Below are 21,213 nucleotides of genomic sequence, written 5' to 3'. Positions count from 1 at the left end.
AAAATAAAATTATTATTACTGTGACTGAAAAAATGATGTAACAATTAAAGAAAACACTTTGAAAGCAAGAAAAAGAACCAGCCCTGGTCTCACCATCCCAGTGCAGTAGCTGTCTGCGTCTCTGGGGGTTCCGTCCCTTCTCGTCTTTGTCCGCGTGGAGGTGTATTTTAGCGTCACCACCACCAGCACCTGCCATTTTTATTCTGCTTTGTACACCTGCTGCTTGGCCACAGGTTGAGTTTCTCCACTGCTAAGCTACTTAATGACCATTTTTGTTTAACCTGGGAAAACAAGCAATTTAGATGAAGTACATGGACTGGAATTTTAACTTGAAAAGAGTGTGTTTTATGCTGTAGAATATTCTGGGTGACTGTGCCCATTTGGCTGTGTCCCCATCAGTGGCCATTTGGGTTGTTTCTAGGCTGTGCTCTTCTCATTAACACTAAACTGAACTTGCTCGCCTGTGAGGCTTTGTATCTTTTGCTTTATGTCCTTTACATGAGCTCTTAGAACTGGAGTGATTAGATCAGTAATAACAGCTGACACACACTGATGACCACATAGCGAGCACTGTTCTAAGCACACGATGGCTCATTATTCCTCATAACAGCCCCAGGCATTAGGTACCATTTTTGTGCCCGTTGTACAGATGAGGAAACTGAGGTACACAGAGGTTGAATAATTGCTGAGGAAGGTGTGGAGCTGGGATTTGGGTGCTCCCAGGAGTGCACTCTTAGCCAGTTTGCTGTGCCACATGCCCGCTTGGTCATCCAGTGGTGGTTCATTTCTCTAGTTCATGAGGGACCTGACATGAGGACCTCTCCTGCCATCTGTCAGGCTGGAGACTTGCTCCTTTGGAAGCCGTTATATGGCCCCCCTGCCCCCGCCACTGGCTATACCTTCCTTGTGGCCTTGGAGTCTGGCACTGACCTGTAGGATTTCATGGGGTCAGATGTGGCTCTGGTCCTTAAGTCTGCCCTGGAAGCAGGATGCACAGGTAGAGCCTGCACTGTTTGCAGGTGGGCGAGTCAAGGGCGAAAGCTCTGGTGGGAGGTTCCTATGGCAAAGTTCATAAAACCCACATTGCTTCTTATGGAACATCACGAACTATGGCAGTAACTCCTATTAATGGGTTCTTTCTCTGCTCAGTCACTTACCAGTTGGTTGACTTTGGGCAAGGATACTTCTTTGTGTACCTCTGTGTACCTCTACTTCCTCATCTGTAAAACAGGATATACTCCTACTGCTTACCTACCTGTGAGGGTTGTTGTGAGGATTAAGGAGATACTATAGATAAAAGGCCTAGAACAGGGCTTTGACTAAGAAATGCTAGCTCTTGTCATTTTTATCCTTTCGTGCATTATCTCATTTAATAGTCTCAGTGACCCTGTGAAGTATGTAAAGTTTTAATTCCTGTTTCACAGATGGGGAAACTGAGGCTGAGAGCGCCTCAAGATTATAGAGCTGGTAAGGAAGGGGCACACCAAGGATTTTAACCCACGTGTCTGACTCCATGGCCCATGCTCTGAGGAGCAGTTTTATGGATTCCTTATAAAACCCCCATCCCCATTTCCTTGGGTTGGGGGAGGGGCGGCTGCGGATCTAAACAGGCTGGTTGTTTCTGAGGTTTTCCTGTTAGTGTTTGCTTGCTGTGTGTGTGGGTGTTCATTTTGTCATTGATTTATGCTTGCCAAGCAGCCGGCATTAAAGCAGGTTCACTGAAGAGAAATTTTGTCCTAAGTTCTGTCTTGTTTCTGCCAGTGCAGAGACCTCCTTTTGGTGAATTTCACGGAGGAGCACCTCAGTTACTCTTGCAAAATGTCAGCATCCTTCAGGAGCCTAGTTAGGGGATCACTGGCCTAGGTGAAAATGCTGGTGAGACTTGGGGATGTCCAGAAACGGTGTTGAGCTTGAACTTCCGGGAGGATGGACTTCCGGGAGCACAGGCACTGAGGACTTCAGAGGAGGAGGTTGTGGCTTAATGTGAAAAGCATGTGCTTTCCTTGTTGAGGAAATCGAGCAATACTGGCTCACTCTGAGGTGCCCTAGGCTCTGACTTAGGCCAGTCCCCATCCCCACTCCCTGGTATACGTCCTGGGGGCCGTGGCTCCCTCGCAATGACAGCCCTTCACCAGCAGATGGCGCGGTAACCTTGGACTAAAGCCTCCCTCTCTTTTGAGAGGAACCAAATGTGCCAGAAAATGCAGCCGCCTCCTTCTGCTCTTGTTGCCTGGCCTGACCTTTACCCTCTTGTTTTCCCTGAAAGCCTCAGAGAACCGTGAAAGCTCTGTATGACTACAAAGCCAAACAAAACGATGAGCTGAGCTTCTGCCGTGGCGCCCTCATCCACAATGTCTCCAAGGAGCCTGGGGGCTGGTAAGGCTGAGGGGAGCTCTGACCCCTTTATCTGCTGTTCTGGGCTGGCTTTGACCTGTTGTACTTTCTGTAGGAAGGTGACTGATGCATGCTGTATTCAGAAAAGTGGATAAATAAGAATAACAATTCTCATGTCCTTTATCATATCATTATCATATCTTATTATGTATTATTTTAATTATAATAGCAGCTGCTATTTCTTGAGGTCTTACTGTGTGCCAAGCACTATGCTGACTGCTTTCATACAGTAACCAAATCCTTGTTACAACCCTGCAGAGTTAGGACTATGATCATCCCCACTTATAGATGCAGTGAATGAAGCTTTCCAAGGTCCAGCTACTAAACAGCACAAGCCTGTGCATTATTTTAAATTCAAATTCTTGTGCTATTGCTTAGTCCCGTGCCCTATGCGATGGCCCCATCCTGGACTGAAGAGGTACATTTTTAGGCCAAAGGCACCTGGGTGTTTGACGGTTGAGTTATCTCTTCGCCTTTTTCACCTGGGAATAAGAATTCTCTGCCCATCCATGTCCCTAGGCAAGTGGGTTCATGGGATGATTCCTACTTTAGAGCCATAAGGACTTGTTCATAACCATGAGCACTTGCAGAGACTCAAGCACCTCACAGAATTGGCACCTCTTCCTCCTGCAAGGTAGCTGCACCTGACTTAGAAATCTGAACAGCAGCCTGAATGGAGCATTGTCAAGCACCGTCTTAAGCACTTCATTTGAAATAATTCATTTAATGCACACAGTGATCCTAGAAGGTTGGTTCTGTTCTTACCTGCATTTTACAGACAAGGACACTGAGGCACAGAGAAGTGTGCAGTAACTTGTCCAGGGACACACAGCAGCCTGAGATTTGAAGCCAGGCCGTCTGACTCAAGAGGCCACACTTTTTACTTACTCATGTGCTAGATCCAGAGGTGTTCAGACTTTCTTTTTGTTTGTTTGTTTTTTTAATTTGGAGAACCCCCTCTTTCCAACCCACTTCTTACCTGGATCCCCAGAGATCTTGTCTCAAGATGAGTTAAGAGACTGGAGTAAGTGCCTTTAGTGAGGGACTGAGGGTAGACCTTATGTCCAGCTGAGGTCCCCTCATTTCTTATTCTCTCCCTGGTGACAGTATTGCCACCTAGTGGGATGTCTGCCTCAGTCCACATTTTTTTGCATCCTCCCATACTAGAGGACCAAATAATTGTGGTTCAAACCAGGATGCATTTGAGAGTGGAGGGAATGCAGTGTTGACACTACATCTGGACCACAGGTATAAACCATTCAGTTCTGGGCAGATGGTCCATACAGTCACCCTGAATACAGCCAGACTTTGCTGGAGATGGGTCTGGAGAAATGAAGGTGAAAAGAGTGTGAAAGAGGCTCACAACTGGCAATTCTGTGTTTCCACCAGGTCGTGGGACAGTCAGTCCTCTCTGCTTGTTCAGGTTAACAAACATTTGTTAAGCGACCCCGGGGATAGATTTGATTAAGACCGAGAAAGGTCTCACGTCGAGGGGAAGACCGATGTATAACTGTTAAGTTAAATATAAGGCGCGGACTGGTTTGACGGCTGTGGGAACAGATGCCAAGGAGCACAGAGGAACAGCACTCAGCCGAGGTGGCAGTCAGGGAAGGCTTCTTGGAAGAGGAAGGCCCCAGCTGAGTCTTAAATGGTTAGGAGCAAGCTGACTATAAAGGGCATGGACCAAGGCATAGAAGTTAGACAGCATGGCAGGGCCACATGGGGGAGGTGGCCACAGGTGGTCTGGAATGAATATCAGGTTCAAGTCACAGAGAGGTAGGAGTCGGGGTCCAGGAGCCCCTTCGGCTATAGCGTTCCAGGCTCTGATCGCCAGGCTGAACAGTCTAGGCTTAATTTTGAAGGCCTCAGGAGCTATTGGTATGGTGGGGTCAGAGGTGCATTCTGGAAGGAGCCCCCTGGCTGCAGAAAGTGGCCCACAAGAGGGGTTGGAGGAGGAGCCCTGCATGTCCAGGCACCGGACCTGGGGGCACATCTTGGAGGTGCCGCCAGTTTGGTTGAATCAAGACACGTACAAAAGTTGATTATGTCTCGTGTTATTAGTGTTGCTACAGAGGTGGGAAGGTCAGGGGTGGGGGGCACGATTTTAGCTGAGTAACAAGAACCAACACTGTTGGTCGCTTAATATGTACTAGGTGCTACTCAAAGCTTGTAGTGTATGTTAACTCATATAGTCCCAATAAGGGAGGCACTGGGATGATCCCCACGTACAGATGGAGGGTCTGAGGCACAGACACCTCGTAGCTGATGGTGGAACTGGGTTTGATTCCAGGCCGTCTGGCTCCAGAACCTTCCTTATCCCACCCCTGTCTCTAAATTCACGGCCCTCCCTGAAAGGGGGCTGGGCCTCCGCTAGAGCTGAGCTTTCGTCTTGTATGGCGTCTGATGTCCACTTAAAGCACTGAAACTTTTGACTTTTGGTGGCTTTGACCGAACACTAGGATCATGGTAAGGGGAGGACATGACCTCCAGCACTCACTGCTGATAAAAAAAAAAAAAAAAAAAAGCAGAGGATCCCTTTGATAGGCTCCGCTGTCACAGATAACGACCCCCTCTTCCAGCCACTCAGTCACTTGCCCCCTTCCCCCTCCCCCATCGGCTGGGAGCTAGTGAGCAGTGATGATCGCTCGGCCAAGGCCCTCTGATCCCCTCTGTGTTTCCATATAGGTGGAAAGGAGACTACGGAACCAGAATCCAGCAGTACTTCCCGTCCAATTACGTTGAAGACATTTCAACAGCTGACGGGGAGGACCTGGAAAAGCAGGTGAGTCTCCATCGTTCATCACAGGGCGGGACCCACCGATCCTATTCTGGGGGGTCCACTGAGCCAGCTGCACGTTTTGTACGCGTTGTCCTGTGTTCCCCAAGGAGCTCCTGAACAGGGACAGCAGAGTGACGGGGAAATTGGGACTGTCCCCCGAGTTGGGGGTGACGGTCACTGTGACAAGACAGTCAGGTTTAAATCAGGCTGCTGCACTGGGCTGGAAGGCTTCGCACATGCAGAATTCCCTCCGCAGTGAAAACGGCCACGGCCAAGCAGCTTGAGAATGAAACATTTCGCTTGGCCAGGCTGACATTCAGAAGGTGCTTGGTGTAAGCAGGCCGGCCCAAGGGAAAGGTGCGTCCAGGCCCTCCTGGTGACATTGCAAACCTGGGTTCTGTTCCCCGCTGCCTCTTGCTCAGAAGGCTCGAAGAGCAGCTACTTTCAGTGCGACAGCAGTGCTCCAAGGCTGGAATCTTAGACTTTCTTCTAAGGGACCCGGGGCACTTTAGGAAGGCTGCATGGAGGAAGAGGCCTTTGAGTGTTAAAAGTCAAGTTAGAGTTCAGCAGCCAGAGACCAGCAGAAGGGAACTGCAGGTGGGAGGTACAGCCTAAGCAAAGGTGTGGTAGTGGAAACACAGTTTTGTTCATTGCGTTCGGCCTGAGGCAGGGACGGGAACGCCCCCCCCCCCCCCCCCAGCTGTGTCCATCCCGCATTGCCCTTTACCCGCACAGTCGGCATTAGCCTGGGGGAGGGGTGGGGTAGTACATGTAATGGGCAGATACACAGTTCTTCCAGCTTTCCCGAGACCAGGAAACTCCCCACCTCACCTGACCCCTGGGATGGTTCAAATGTGCCGCGCGAGAGGAAGAGCTGGAAGACTGAGCAGGGCCCGGAAAGCCTTGAGGCGAGACTGCAGAGCTTAGGTGTTGCTCCCATAGGACACAGGGAGCCACAGAAGGTTCCTGAGCTGGGCTTGGAAAGGGGGCCAGTCCCATTTCCTGATAATGTCAGAAGAAAGGGTCTAGGGTGTTTCTGAAACCAGATCCACGGAAATGCTTCGAAACCTGCTCTGGAATTCACAAGGCGCCTTTTTACAGATTGGAAAATGAAACGCTGAACCTGCCAGCACCTGCTCGCTGCTGGGTCCCCACCAGCAACATGCTTCGTTATTTAGCTCTCTCCCCGTGGACGTAGCCTGTGATGAAAGTGCATTTTAAACAGTTCCAGAGGCAGTGCCTCTGCTCAACGGTATACTTTGGAAACTGGTATCTTTTCATTATTCCCTTTAAGACGAGCGTGAGTTATGTCTTGTTTCTTCACAGATTATTGAAGACAATCCCTTAGGGTCTCTTTGCAGAGGAATACTGGATCTCAACACCTATAACGTTGGTACGTGCACACATGGTCTCAGCCCAGATTCCCACCCAAATCTCCCCCCAGCCTGGCCTCAGGACTGCCCCAGACAGGGGGTCAGCTGTCCTGGGTCCTTCTAGCTTCGACTTGGTTGCTGAAGCTGAGTATTGGGCCAAGCTAGTCAATGACTGTCATCTTACGTCTTGATTGCTATGCTGTTAACATCCGTAAAGCGCTATAATCTGGTGTTATTATATACCCTGGTGTGTATATATTAAGTGCTGGACTAATGGTGGCTGTTGTTATTCCCAACATCATCGTCCTCATTGCAGGGGTCTGCCTGGGTCTCCCATGCTTTTCTAGGAGGAGCTGAGACGTTGTCTGGGCTGCAGTGGAGCATAGAGTTGGGGGTGTCTGGTTCTTAGCCCAGCTCTGCTTCTCAGTTGCTGCGAGACCCTGGGCCTGTCATTTCCCCTCTCAGAGCTGCAGCTTCCTGGCAGCTCAGCTGGGCGTCAGGAAACCTGGCCTCCCCCTCAGAGTCTGGTGCAGGAGGGAGCCCACAGCCTCAACCATGGTGGCAGGGGTGTAATTTGCATGGTGCTTCCTGGGCCTTTGAAGTGAGCATATAGCAGCTTCCAGACGAAGGAGCTGAAGGCAGTGAGGAGAGACTTTCTGGACAAGAAGCCAGAGCGCCTTTCTTCTCTGAGCAGCCCGTGTTTCCATAGCCGGCCTCCGTGCCTCCTGTAGTCCGTCAGCCCACTAGCCTAGGCAGGTGGGCAAAGGATTCTTGGTTCCATTTCCAGTTAACAGATGAGAAAACCAAGCCCTGTAGTGACCACAGAAGCTGCCTGAGCTTCCACTGCGAGTTGTGAGACAAGCTGGGTCTGGGGCACCGGGGGCTCGTGCCCTCCCTGCTGTCACCCTTTGTATCATCCTGCGCTGAACTTGCACAGGCACGTGGCTCAGGGTGATGAGGAGGGAGCTTGGAGTCAGGTCTGACTTGAGCCCCAGCTTTGCCACTACCAGCTCTGTGACCTTCCGTGGGTTACTCTGCCTCAACGAGTCTCTGTTTCCCCTCCTGTGAAATGGGCAGAACAAGAGTAGCACCCCAAAAAGCTGTGATTAGACTTAAAGAAGATACAGAGCAGTGCCTGGCACGTGCGAGCCCAGAGATCTTCGTTGATGATATCACGTGGCCGATAATTTCTCCTCTCGTAGCCTTCATTTTCTCTTTCCAGAAAATACTTTCCCTGTAGAGAGGACCTATTCCACGCCTAGCTGCTCATGGCTGCTGGCGGTCCGTGGCTTGAGCTGATCACTGCAGTCTCTGCCTCCCTCTTCAATGGCCAACTAACGCCCCTGGGTCTCTGCTTCAAATTCCCTCTCCTCTCTCTGATGAAGGACACTGGTTCCTAGATTTAGGGTCTACCCAAAATGCAGGGATGATCTCATCCTGAGATCCTTCCGTACATCTGCACAGACCCCATTTCCAAATAAGGTCACATTGACAGGAACTGCACATTAAGACGTGGACCGCTACCCGATACAAGGTAGATGTCCCGGTCAGCGCTTTGACAATGATGGTTGGGTTGGGGTCATAAGAGAAGTGGCCTGGGGAAGTGGAAATCTGGTCTTCTTTGGCTTTCTAACAGGCTGATCAGGCCTTTTGTTATCCTTTCCTAAAGTAAAGGCCCCACAGGGGAAGAACCAGAAGCCTTTCGTCTTTATCTTGGAGCCCAAGAAGCAGGGTGACCCTCCGGTGGAGTTCGCCACAGACAAGGTGGAGGAGCTGTTTGAGTGGTTCCAGAGCATCCGGGAGATCACCTGGAAGATCGACACCAAGGTAAGCCTTTTGCTTACCTGGGCTCAGGTGGGCCCGATATTCTCAGGCTTGTGGTACTCTGCTGAGGTGGGGTGGGTCTGGGCTGCCGGAGGAGCAGGCCCAGCGGCCCCACAGAGTTCGGGGGTTAGAGGGGGGGTGTTCAGACGACAGGAGCACTGCGGAGAGGAAATGGGTACTGGAGGTCCACCTGCGGAGCTGGGTCTGGTTTGAACCTTTGAACCTGAAGGCTCACGGTGTGTGCAGTGTCCCTTGATGTTTGGGGCCTGTCGGGTCCTGTGTGTCTTAACAAGAAAGTTTTGCCTTCCTCATTTGGAAAGTTTTCTTGTTTCTTAATACTGTTCAAAGCAGCCTGGATCCTTCCGGTGCACGTTCACTGAGCTCACGTCTCTGGACTGGAAAGGGCCCTGGGAATACTGTAATCGACAAGACACAGCCCTTTCCTTCCAGAAGTTTGTATCCTTGTGGGGGGAACTTCCAGTCTTGATGGGAATGAGCTTTTGAGGGTTTATCCTCAACGGAGCATTAGGGTTTGTCTGGAGGCCTTTTGAAAAGGGCGAGGTTCTAGGTAAGAACAGGAGGTTCAGAATTAAGCCAACTGGAGTTTGCATCCTGGCAGGGTTGGACCCTGAGCAGGTAACCACATCTCTCTGGGTCTCAGTTTCCTCGTCAGTAAAATGAGGAGCCAGATACCTAACTCACAAGATGAAAGGAGATGATGCATAGAAAGTGCTGGCCCAGAGCCTGACCCACGGCAAGGGCTCAGGTCACCACAGGATTTAATCATCACGTTGTCTTCATGCCAGGAGGACATGGGGAAGTGTTGCTGTGTCTTGGATGACGGAGCAAGGGGCTGTCTGCTCTTTCTTGTGGCCACGGAGCTGGGAAGAAGTTCTAGGGTTTCCCATGTACCCAGTTGCTTCTAGGACTGACTTCAAGGCTTTCTCAGGACCTCCTGGATCCCTCCGACCTCGGGTTATAATTGATGAGTCTCCCTCCTCCAGTGTACTTGGCTGGATTTTTTCTTCCCCCTGTGGGGGACTTTGCAGCTTGGCCAGTCTGTGGTCACCAGAGGCCCCCTGACTCATCCTTTCGACACCCTGGAGTAAAGTCCTCTTCTTTCGAAGACTCTGTGCCGAGAGCTGTTCAGATGGGCACCCTCCCTGGCAGGGCCTGCCGTCTTTCCCCCATCCCAGAATCTAGTCAGAGGCCCTACATACGGGTCCTTATTCTTCACAAGACCTGTCACATCATCACATCAGTCACTTGGGATGAGCCACGCGCTTGTGGCCAAGAAGGCTGTTCCCCCCTTCCCCCATGGGGCCACCTCATCTGCCCTCGGTGCCTCCAATGCAGTAGGGCTCCGAGGCCCAGGGGGTTGCCACTGTCCTGGGGTTCCTCTGAGAGGTGATTTCCTCCTGTCTTCTTCTGCGTGTGTTTTCATGGTCGGCTGAGTGGCTGTCGTCACGATCTGCACGGCACCGTTTGCGAGCATGTGATTGTCCTGAGCATCTTCTAGTACTTGGGACTCTAGGGCCGTGTAGCTGAGAATGGAGAAAAACACCAGTGAGGAGGAAGCCTTTAGCCACTTTATTCTCAGGCACTCACGCCCCCTCTGAGTGTGGGGCTCGGAGGGAAGGGGCATGGCGATGACACCCTCGGCCGGGTGCTTCCTGGCTCTCTCCCTTTCTCTTAATGGAGGAAAATGTGACTTCACCTGAAGGCTGTCCCCTTCATTCCCCAGCACATGACGGTTTCTGAGGCTAAGCCTAGCTCTGGAAGGCTGCTGTGCTCTGCCTTGGTCTATGTTCCTTTTTAATTAGCTTTTACATCTGCTTAGTCTTATCACATTTCATACGAATGTTAAAAAACAGAACAGGAGTCAGCAGAATTGACAAAGGTTCCACTCTGAACACAACCAGCTGTAGGGCTTGCCCGTGTGGGAACAAGCAAGGTGGACCCATGCTGCCCCTGGGAAAGCAACACGAAGTGTGCTCTCAGCTCACTGCTGGGAGCTCCTCACCGAGGCCCTAGGAACCTGCTCAGGGCTCTGTAATTTCACATCATCTCTGGCTTCTTTTGGTCAAATGGCAGAAGACCAGTCACTAGGATTCATCTAGTTAGTGAGTTTCCAAAGCCTGACCAATGAAGTGTGTTGTGATTTCAAACTCTGAGATGGCCTATGGGCAAAGTCTGTGGGTCTGGAGAGTAACTGTTCTACAATTTTGCAGTAGCACAGAGGCACAGAGAGGCTAGGTGACTTGTGCCGTCGGCAGAGCCAGCAAATCGGGCCAGCTTTCAAACCCGCCTCTGAGTCCAGTCCCCACAGTTGTAACCACTGTGATGCTCCTGTCACCAAATCACCACCTGTCACCAGAAGACTCACCCCCTGCAGGGTCCTGCTCCCAAGGGACGTGCCTCAGTGTGGACACTGGTCTGGACACTAGTGTTGAAAGGCGCCAACATAGATAGTCGGACGAGAGACAGTGCAAGGCCAAGACCGGGTGAGGCAGTGGGCATTCTGGAAGGCTTGAGCGATGCAGCATCTCTTTCCCAGGCCTGGATGGAGTTACCCAGGAAGGCGTCCTGGGGAAGGAGTGATCTGGGTGGCGTCCAGAATCCGACGGACCTGCAGAGGAGGGAGGAGGATGGGGGCGGCAGGATGAGGGGCCAGGACGTTGTCGCTGTGCTTCAGAGGGACCTGGGATGTGAACCTGGCGGCCTTTCAGACAGGCCTCTTCCCGTACCTGGTGGCTGAGGGTGGAGAGGGGGCGAAGCAGAGGGGTAACACAGGTGAGGCCGATTGCTTAAGCATCTGGTCTCGGCCTGCTGTGGAGCCCGGGGTAAGCTACTCAACCTCTGTGTGTGCTGTAATGTCGTGGAAGAGTGGAGATAAACTGTACCTCTCAGGGACGTGTGGGCTTAGGTATAGTATCCATCAAGCACTTAGTGTGCACTGCCTGAAGCTAAGCAACCTCCCGGATGGTGAATGTTACCATCTGTGAACGATATTCTCTCTAGGGTTCCCCCGCTTGGCCAATGGGGGGATGGGTCAGAAGTTGGTGAGGCCAGAGAGGGTTGTCTGGTTTGGAGTGGAGTGAGAGCCCATCCTTACCTGGAGATGGATTTGACCGTGGGTCCTCCGAGGGCGAGTGGCTCCCAAGTCCTTGGTGTGTGGCCCGGGCCGTGGAGAGTCCTCTGCAAAGCGAGGTGCACGTTGCAGGGAGGTGGGGTGCAGGGGACAGCGAGTGAGCACAGGGAGGCCATGGCCTAGAGCGGTCCTGGGCTTGAGAACTAGAATCTGACAAACTGTCACAGCGTGGTTTCGGGAGGAGGGATAGGGCAGCGCGCCGAGAACAGAGGGTTGAGAGAGGGGTGGTGACAAAGAAGAGCCCTCGTTCCCCTGTATTCTTGAGAGTTGTGGTCAGAGACTGAGCTGGACAGCGATCCTGGGTGGAGACAGCTTGGTGGAGAATTTCCAAAGTAAGAGGACGGGCAGGGGAGAGGAGAACTTTCCACCACATTTAAGATGTGAGCATGTGTGAGGGCCAAAGAGAAGAGGGGACCCAGAGGAGGAAGACGCCTGCCAGGTGCTGGGAGGATGGGATTTCGCAGGTGCCGGCTTGAGGGCTGAAACTCGAGATTGGCTCCACACAGGAGAACAACATGAAGTACTGGGAGAAGAACCAGTCCATCGCCATCGAGCTCTCGGACCTGGTCGTCTACTGCAAACCAACCAGCAAGACCAAGGACAACCTAGGTACCGTCTCCCATCACTCTGCCCCCCAACCTAGGGGGAAACTCTTGATTCCATTTGAGTCTGGCGTTGTGAAAAGCGTTCCTACTCGTCTTAACTGTGCTAAGTGGGAACCTCCCCTTCAGTTTGTCCTCAGGGCGAGGATGCTGGTGAAACAGGCCCTTCTGGTATGTTCAGAAGGCAAACCCTCTTAAAGGGTGGATTCGTTTTTCTGCTGCTGTAACAAGTTACTAAGAACTTGGTGGCTGAAACAACACGTATTTATTCTCTCACCGTCGTGGAGGCCGAGGTCTAAAATCAGTATCACTGAGCTGAAATCAAGGTGTCAGCAGGGCCCCACTCCCTCCAGAGGAGGATCTGTTCCTTGCCTCTTGCACCTCTGATGGTTGCTGGCATTCCTTGGCTTGTGGCCGTGTCACTCCAGTCTCTACCTTTGTGGTCATATTGCCTTCTCTTCTACGTAGTCAAATCCCCCTCTACCTTTCAGTTATAAGGACTTTGTGGTTTCATTTAGGGCCAGATAATCTCCCCCTTTCAAGCCCTTCAATTTAATCAATCTGCAAAGTCCCTTTCCTATATAAGGAACACAGTCACAGGTTCGAGAGACCAGGACCTAGATATCCCTGGGGGCCATTATTTGGCCTGCTGCAGAAGGATGCAAAAATGGATCTCCTACCAAATCCTCCAAAGTAGCAAGTTCTTTCATCTAATAATGGTCCTGTTCATATTTTCTTCCTCCTTTTGAGCAACTCGTGTCTCTGATCTCCAGAATCTGTAATTCCAAGGCAGAGGACCAGAGAAGCAGTACTAAACCTCAGCATTAATGGTCACTGGGAGGCTGGTCCCTGGGTACCTCCACACGCAGGGAAAGATGTCATAGCTCTGAACCAGACGCGGCCACGCTCAGCGTGTTAAGAGCAAGAGCTGTCCTACCACAGCTGGATGTGAAGCAGCAGAGCTTCATCCAAGCAAAGGATTGTTTGCGTTTTCCCACAAGTCTCCTCCCATTCATTGTCCCCTCACCCACACAGGCATCCCCTCTCCTGTCACATCCCTTCCTGCTGGCATTCGTTTCTCCCTCCACCAAGATGCTGGGTTCACTCATCTTGTGCCTGCAACACCTTTGATGAGGAACAGATCCAACGTCCGCACCTTCCACTCCTCAGATCTCCTCCTCCCTGCGGATCCCATTTCCCCCACTCCTTTCTGTAACTGTACCGCTTTTGTGGTTTCTTGTACAAGGCTGCTGGTAGTTCTAAACAAAAAGTAAATTACAATAATGCTAGACTAAAAGGCTGTGGGAACACTGGGCTCCCTCTTAATATCTGGGAGCGGCCCCCGCCCCCGGCCCCGGAGGGGAAAGCCCACAGCAGAACCAATTATGGCAGTATCGTCATAACCACTTGAATGTCTCATCCGGGAGAGATTCCTGGTTTCATTTCACGACCTGCACATCCCGCCAGTACATTAGGCGTTAAGAAAATGTGCGAGACACAGAATAAACGCGACTCCCTCTCTTTGTGCAGAAAACCCCGACTTCCGAGAAATCCGCTCCTTCGTGGAGACAAAGGCTGACAGCATCGTCAGACAGAAACCCAACGATCTCTTGAAATACAATCAAAAGGGCCTGACCCGCATTTACCCCAAGGGACAGCGGGTGGACTCCTCCAACTACGACCCCTTCCGCCTCTGGCTGTGTGGCTCCCAGATGGTGGCACTCAATTTCCAGACACCAGGTAAAAGGGGGCTGACTGTGGCCAATAAGTCTGAGACGACGGAGCATCATTCCAGGCACCGTCTGCTGGGGCCACCGGTGTGACGGGGTGTCTTAGGAGTTGTCAGAGTTCAGCCAGCCTGCTAGCGCGAGGCCCATCCCCTTGAACAGAGTGATGACGGGGACCCCTGGGCATGCCAGGTGCTTGTGTGACGGGCTCCGTGATGGCAAGTGACAGACGCGAAGTCAGTCCGGTTTAAGAGAGAAAGGAAATGCATCCACACACGTAATTTAAAAGTCTAGGAATTGAGCTTCAGGCAAATGGATTCAGGTGTTCAGTGGCTGTCTTCCGGTCCCCTCTCCGGGCCCATCCTTCTCTGAGGGCTTGCTGTCCAGGCTGTCTTCTGGAGATAATCATATGCTGGGAAAGGCCAACACGCCCAACTTCTTTAGGCAAAGGGTGGCATTAATCACGATGCTTTGCACTTTCCCTTCATTTGCTACTACAGACGGCACTACCCCCTGTAACCTTACGTGAGCATCACTTTAGATATGGGAGCATGTCTGTGGGGCAGAATTCTCAGAAGTGCAGGCTGGGTCAAACAGCTTTGATCAACTTGGCCCTGAGGAAAACCACTGCACCCCTGTATCCAGGAGGGTCTGAGCGAAGACACTTAGCCACCCTGCTCTCCATGGGGACTGCAGGCAGGAGTGCGAGCGGGCGAGACGTTTACACCCTTTTTGGCAAAAGTTGACCAACTTAGTTTTAGCAAAACTTTTCAGTCTTTGATAGGTGAAAACTGATGTTACACTGTAGTCACAGCTTCCCTTACTGGTAACTTCTCTTTTTATGAGTAACATTAACCAGGTTTTCACGTACTTAAGACGCATTTGTGTTTTCTTTTCCGCAGACTTCATTCATGCTTCTCACCCAGTTTTTCTAAGGGGGTTTAGGTATTCACAGGACACAGTTACCAGATTTCTCAACAGGTTAAATTTATATGTAGATATTCACCTGTCAGTTGAGTTAAATGGATTTTTCTACAGCACATCAACTTTTATGGAAATTTTGTTCTTTGCGGCAATTTTTAGCTTTGAATACATTGTGGATTTTGTATCTTACTTGGAAAGGTGTCCCCAGTCTGAGATTTTTTTAATCCCACATTTTCTTCCCGTAACACTGGTTTTCAATAGATTTTTTTAAACCCCTATTTTTGAGTCTGATACCTATTTGAACAGCTGCCTCAAATTATTTTCGGAAAAAGGTATAAATCATCCCCTACCCAGCACCTTGGGGCCCCTTTTCTTGCCTCACTTTCATCAGCAGTTATCTTTCCTCTCCAGATAAGTACCTGCAGATGAACCACGCCCTGTTTTCCCTCAATGGGCGGACTGGCTATGTCCTGCAGCCCGAGAGCATGAGGGCGGAGAAGTACGACCCCATGCCGCCTGAGTCCCAGAGGAAAATCCTGATGACTCTGACGGTCAAGGTAAGGCCCAGCCCTCCTTCCTGGCGCAGGGGGCCGGGGTTGTGCAGCGTGGGGATGGCCCAGCCCGCTGCCTGACGACACCGGTCACCTGGTTTAAACCGTCAACACCCAGACACGGTTCAGGATCTTAATTGCAGTGCCTGCCACGGTCATTGCAGGGGAAGAGGGGAGGGAAGGGCACCTTCCCAGGTCCAGCTTGGTCACCTCCCCTTGTTTGCGGGGGCGAGCTATGAATCTGTCTCTGGCTGGGTTCACCAGGGTCCCTGTGAGGTCAGCATCTGGTCAGAAAAAAAGGGGAATCAAACATGTGAGAAGTGGCTCTCTGGTCTTTGTGGAGGAGAGAGCTTGTCCCCATCGTGGCCACTTTGAGGGGTGAAAGCTTTTCTAAACTGGTCCAACTTTCAGAGAAGGTGTTGTCTCTTTGTTAGAGTTTTTGTTTTCTCCCGTTTGGGAAATGATGCAAGGTAGGGAAATGAACTGCACTTCTCATAAGATTAAGGAAGAAAAACTGAAGCATATATAAATAACCAAAGTTCTTAAAAATTTTTAAAAAAAAGGCCTGTTACAAAAAGGATTCCACATTCTCCCCCATCCTTTCCTGGGAGGGGCTGAGAAATTGAGTGACTGAACTCCATCTCTGTAGGTGCTGGCCTGGGTGTATGCATTTCTGTGCACAGGTGAGGTCCACCTGTTGAGTCTCTTGGCACTGGGGCTGCCATCCCAGCTTATCCTTACCAGCTGTGGGAATCCTCCCTGACTCTCCACCCCTAGTTCCTCATCCACAAAAGGGAAGCAGTAGGGGTGTCCACTGTAGGAGGGTCTAGTACTTCACCAGTGAAGAAATGAGAACCCACCCACGTGGAACTTGTTGGCTCTGCCCAGGATGGAGCCGGGAGAGTTCTAATCCTTGCGTTTGGTGTCCTAGGTTCTGGGGGCTCGTCATCTTCCCAAACCTGGACGAAGTATTGCATGTCCCTTTGTGGAGGTGGAAATATGCGGAGCCGAATATGACAACAACAAGTTCAAAACAACAGTTGTGAGTAAGTTGCTGGGTCCTTTCTTCAATTAAACTTCAGGCAAGTTGAATCCCAGGTCGGGGATGCTAGTCATCGGGGATGCGGTAATGCACTGGTGTCCAGGTCTTTCCCTTCATCCCCCTTGCCTGCTATGGGGAGCTCGGGGTGGGGGGGGGAGGAAACAAAGGGCCACGTGATGAAAGAATTGGACATGGACCCACTGCTGTGTTTCTCAGCCTGTAACTCTGGGAGGCCCCGGCAAGGCTCCAGCTCCCTCTCACCTGTGCATCAGCCCTCACCTGCTTACCTACTGAGTCCAGGGCTAAGAGAGGATGTGGCTGACCTGACCCAAAAGGCTGCAGCCCAACCTGGGTGATCTTAACCCGCAGAGAGCAGGGAAGCCCAGAGAATGCTTGTTCTGCCATCTGAGGCCTGGAAAAACCTGAACTGTGGGCCTTTTAAGGCTTGGGACCACCGTCCCTGGTAGAAGGTAGCCCGATGAACAGCTCACGTGCTGACCAGTGAAACTGGCCTTTGTGGAGGGTGAAAGTTAACTACCTTACTCCCTGAGGCTGGGTCTCCCCTGGCAACTCCAAATCCCACTATCTCTTCAGAGCACCTAACCCGCCTCCCCCATCAGACGAGGGATGTGGCTCCCATGTCTCCTTTCTCTTGTCCAAACCTACCTGTTCCTGCACTGCTGTCCACCCCCCAATCCCAGGGGGTTGAGGTGGGAGATCTATAAGGGGCGGTGGTCGCCTCCCCCCTGCTTACTGAGGGCCAGGCCTGTGATGGCATTGGAAAAAAATTATTTCTTAGCTCCTGGCCTAGATGTGTATTTACACCGTTGCTACGGAGATGCAAAGCCAATGGATGTAGAGATGGTGTAACCAAGAGGGGGCAGGACGAATGGGGCCTCTAAGTGAGCTTGGATTTCCTTCCAGATGACAACGGCCTAAGCCCTGTTTGGGCTCCAACACAGGAGAAGGTGACGTTTGAAATTTATGACCCAAACCTCGCGTTTCTACGCTTTGTGGTGTACGAGGAAGATATGTTCAGCGACCCCAACTTTCTCGCGCATGCCACTTTCCCCATTAAAGGAATCAAATCAGGTGAGACCCGTTTTAATGATAACGTTTGGCTTGGATTGGCATCCTTTTGGGTCTGGGCTGCTGGCTTTGAAAAGAATGAAAAAGCCTTTTTCCTGGCTTCTATTAAATCATGGGCAGGTTGGACAGCTGATCTCGTGGGAGTTCCCGTGAGCTGGGACAGGGACCGCGGCAAGTGGCAGGATGAGATGCCGGGCTGGTCACAGTGGGGCTTCTGCATCCAAAACGGGATTATTAGTTGACGGTCCACCTGGCACTGTAGTTTGGTTTCCTTTTGGAAGGTTAGAAGCTGTTGGCCTCTCCTCAGGCAGGTTCAGGGGCTGGTAAGCTGCTCCCGGGGAAGGAAGAGACCCGGAACTACAGTCTTAGGCCTGCTTTTCCCCACGTCACCCTGGGCAAGTCACCTGGGCTGTCCGAGCACCACCTTCCTCTTCTATGAGGTTGGGATGGCTGACTCACTTCTTCTTCTTGTGATTCCTTTCCCACACGAAACCCCTTCCTGCTTTGAGAAGGGCCCTGTATTTCTGAGAGACCCCAGTCATAGATCCTTCTAAAGTCTTCACGAGGTCACTCACTGTTCCCCTATTTTCCAAGGGTCATTTTTCGAGAGCCAAAGATCACAGTCTTTTCTCTTGATGTTGTTTGGAAACCTTGGGCCCTGTTTCCTATTTTTTTTTAAATTTTTTCTAAACTTGGAACATACCAGATAGTCCCTACATTTATATCATACACACCTAATCATTTCTACAACTAGACCTGTGTGTGGGGTGCTCCAGTTAGAAAACGCAGGCCCATCCCAGGGTGTTCCCGTTCAGCCAGGCTGGGTGGGCCCAGGAATCTTCATGTGTGGCCAGCTCCTCAGAGGGCACTCGGAGAAAACCGGGTGAGACCTAGGCTGCCCGTCCTATCGAGGAAACACAGTCCTAAGCGAATGAGTAGATGAAACAGGAACTTGAGAAGAAGTACCATCTTCCTGATTTAATGACAGCAGTGAACACTCAGTTGGAAGGTCCAAGAGGCCTGACGTTTGCCAGCCCCCTTGGTTAACTTGCCCCCACTGGAAACTAAACCCAGCAACTTAGCCACAGGACTTTACTCTGCGATTTGCCTCTTTTACATTAGCCCAATAAGTAAGGCTTAGGACATATTTCTTTTTGTGGTAACTGTGCCCACCCCTTCCTAACCCACCTCCCCTGGACTCATCCTGCACAGAGCAGTGGCTCTGCTGTTTCCCCCTCCTTACGGGGTCCCTGAGGAGGGATGTGAACCGTAGCCCCTCCCAAGGCTTAGAGAGAGGTCAGTCGAGGAACCCTCTTGACCAGCCACCTAACAGTGTCCTGTTGAATCATCTAGAAAATGGTATGGCTTAGCTTGGAGAGATTTAAAAAACAACATCTCAAGGATGATAAAAAACGTGACCCTTCCCCCAGCTGTGAGATGCTCCCAGTAAGACCTCTCTCTGTCCCGCTGCTAGCACTGCCTCGTACATCCATATTCATGGAAGGCGTGACACAGAATAACAATACCTTTGTGCATAAGGCATCGAACTCGAAAATAAACTCTGCCCGTTGTCATTAGAGACGCACTTAAGCTTTTAAGCCAGCTGGAGCTCGGGAAAGAAGGAAGCAGCCTTTATTGTGCTTGCTGCCTTAAACTCTTTCTCTTTTAATCCTCACAGCAGTCCTGTGAAAGGGGTTTTATCATCTCCGCTCTTTAAATATAAGCACTTTGGGCCTAGAGATGTTAATTAACTAGGTCAAGGTCACGCACCTTTCCGACCAGAGCTGGGATTCAAACCCCACGTTCTTCCCTACTCCGCAGGCCACCCTCAGGGCCTCCCCTACTCCTAATAAGCCAAAAATACTGATGCTACGTCCAAAGATGTCTCTATTTCCCTTTCCTCTGTGATGTAACCAAAACCAGTAAGAAGAAAAACGGAACCAAACTATTTTTAGTGAAATTGGCAAACACCGTTCAGCCCTACTCCCAATCTATGTGAAGGGCTGCTCCTAAAAATGAGGCTTGAGCAGTGACAGGAGGTATGTGGAACTGGAGACGTCCAGCCGAAGGAGGGACAGAGCTCACCTCTCCAACTTTGGAGGCACGCGCTGGGCCGCACCACTTTGCTCGGGGTGCACGGGCTGCTCCCCAGAACGCCACAGCGCACAGCAGTTCAGCACGTTCTAACATCAATCAATACCTAGACTGACTGCTTCCGCACTGTTCATAGATCAGCTCGGTAGAGATGCAGAATCTCGGCCCCATCCCAGATCTCTGGAGTCAGCATCTGCATTTTAATAAGACCCACAGGCGAGCCACATCACCATAATTCCCAACACCTCTAAGGGGAAAATAGGCCAGAAAACTTCTCTACAGCAAAATTCAAGGAGAGCAGTGGTCCCAAAATCCTCCAGGGAAGAGAGTGTGACCTGAGAGTTTTATACCCACTCACACTGTCACTCAAGTATAAAATCACAGGATGGATGTGTTCACACATGCACAGTCCAGGGAGTATATGTCCCATGAGCTCGTATTCAAGAATACAAAAGACAAATTTAGCCAGCCAAAATATTGATGCAAAAGTTCAGTTCAGTAAGAAGGTGGTGAGCATTGGACATTTTTAAAAATTTGTGCATTTCATTGTAAATTTTATATCACAAAAGGGACACTGAACAAATATTGACTTCTTGTTAATGAGATTCATGCTGACATAAGGAGAAGTGTACAGAGGCCTTCATCTTTCTTTGAAATATGAAGTAAATATCACACATGATAGATTGGTGAGTGGATAAACATAAGTATAGTAAAGGTTAATGGTAAGATTTAGGTTGTGAGTATACAAGTGTTCCTTGTCCCGTTCTTTTACAGAACTAAGCCTCCCTTTGTGGGAGAATTATGGTTACAAAATGGAACACAAATATTACACACCATGTTGATGGAGAAATAATAATACAGCTTACCCAGATTAGGGGAGGAAAAGGGAGAGAAGCTGTAGGGTTACGTAAGCATGCCAATTTCCTCATCATTAGCAGTGGAAAGTGAGGGATTCAATAGATATTATTTAAAGGTGATAAATCAACTGACAGACTAAAAAAAGGTTCTCTAAGAGAAATAAGACTAGTCATCAAACAAGCCAAAACCTGAGTGGTGGAAGGCACAGAGAAACTAGCCCACATGCCCTACTTTGAGCGTTGCTTGTCCCAGACAATCAGTAGATACAGTGCAAATAAGAAGCTTTCAAGGTACAAATCTCTCCTTACAAAGAAGCTACTGGGATATAATATAAAAGCATACGGAATATGGCCAGTAATATTGTACTGACTTTGGGCACAGATGGTTACTAGAATTACTGTGGTGATCATTTCATAATGTATGCAAATATCAAATCACTATGTAATACACCTGAAACTAACATAATATTGTACGTCAACTGTATTTCAATTTAAAAACTTTCAAAGTGACACTAGGGCTATATAGTAAATCCTTAAGATACAGTGGTCAATGGAAACTGTAAGGTACAGAATTGCTGGGCAGCGTACTATCCTTTGCGATTTTAAGGGAAACAAACATATGCATAGGCTATTTTGGAAAGATACTGTTAACAGTGGTTCCTTCTGGAATAAGGGGTTATGAGTGGGTGGAAGCGAGACTTTCATTTCTACTGTGTATTCAGTTATACTACTTCATCAAAACAAGCAAACCAACCAACTTTGAGAGGTGTTGCCTTAAACATTACTTAATGGGGAGGGGTGGGGGG

The 21,213-nt window shown here is 50.3% G+C and overlaps 1 protein-coding gene across 4 annotated transcripts in view; it reads left to right on the top strand.

The window, feature by feature from the left end:
- Positions 1–21,213, top strand: part of PLCG2 (phospholipase C gamma 2) — a 184,308-nt gene that overhangs the window by 151,829 nt on the left and 11,266 nt on the right. For all 4 annotated transcript variants that reach the window (XM_027119166.1, XM_027119165.1, XM_027119168.1 and 1 more), the window contains 9 exons: positions 2,267–2,376; positions 5,080–5,176; positions 6,500–6,566; positions 8,216–8,373; positions 12,028–12,130; positions 13,654–13,863; positions 15,186–15,331; positions 16,257–16,371; positions 17,292–17,459. In XM_027119166.1, the coding sequence (XP_026974967.1) occupies positions 2,267–2,376; positions 5,080–5,176; positions 6,500–6,566; positions 8,216–8,373; positions 12,028–12,130; positions 13,654–13,863; positions 15,186–15,331; positions 16,257–16,371; positions 17,292–17,459 (1,174 nt within the window). The remainder of the gene's footprint in view (positions 1–2,266; positions 2,377–5,079; positions 5,177–6,499; positions 6,567–8,215; positions 8,374–12,027; positions 12,131–13,653; positions 13,864–15,185; positions 15,332–16,256; positions 16,372–17,291; positions 17,460–21,213) is intronic.

Source organism: Aethalodelphis obliquidens, unplaced genomic scaffold (assembly GCF_003676395.1).
Source record: "Aethalodelphis obliquidens isolate GAN/ISIS:26980383/991018 unplaced genomic scaffold, ASM367639v1 scaffold20, whole genome shotgun sequence".
NCBI lineage: Eukaryota > Metazoa > Chordata > Mammalia > Artiodactyla > Delphinidae > Aethalodelphis > Aethalodelphis obliquidens.
This window is presented reverse-complemented; position numbering and strand designations above follow the sequence as displayed.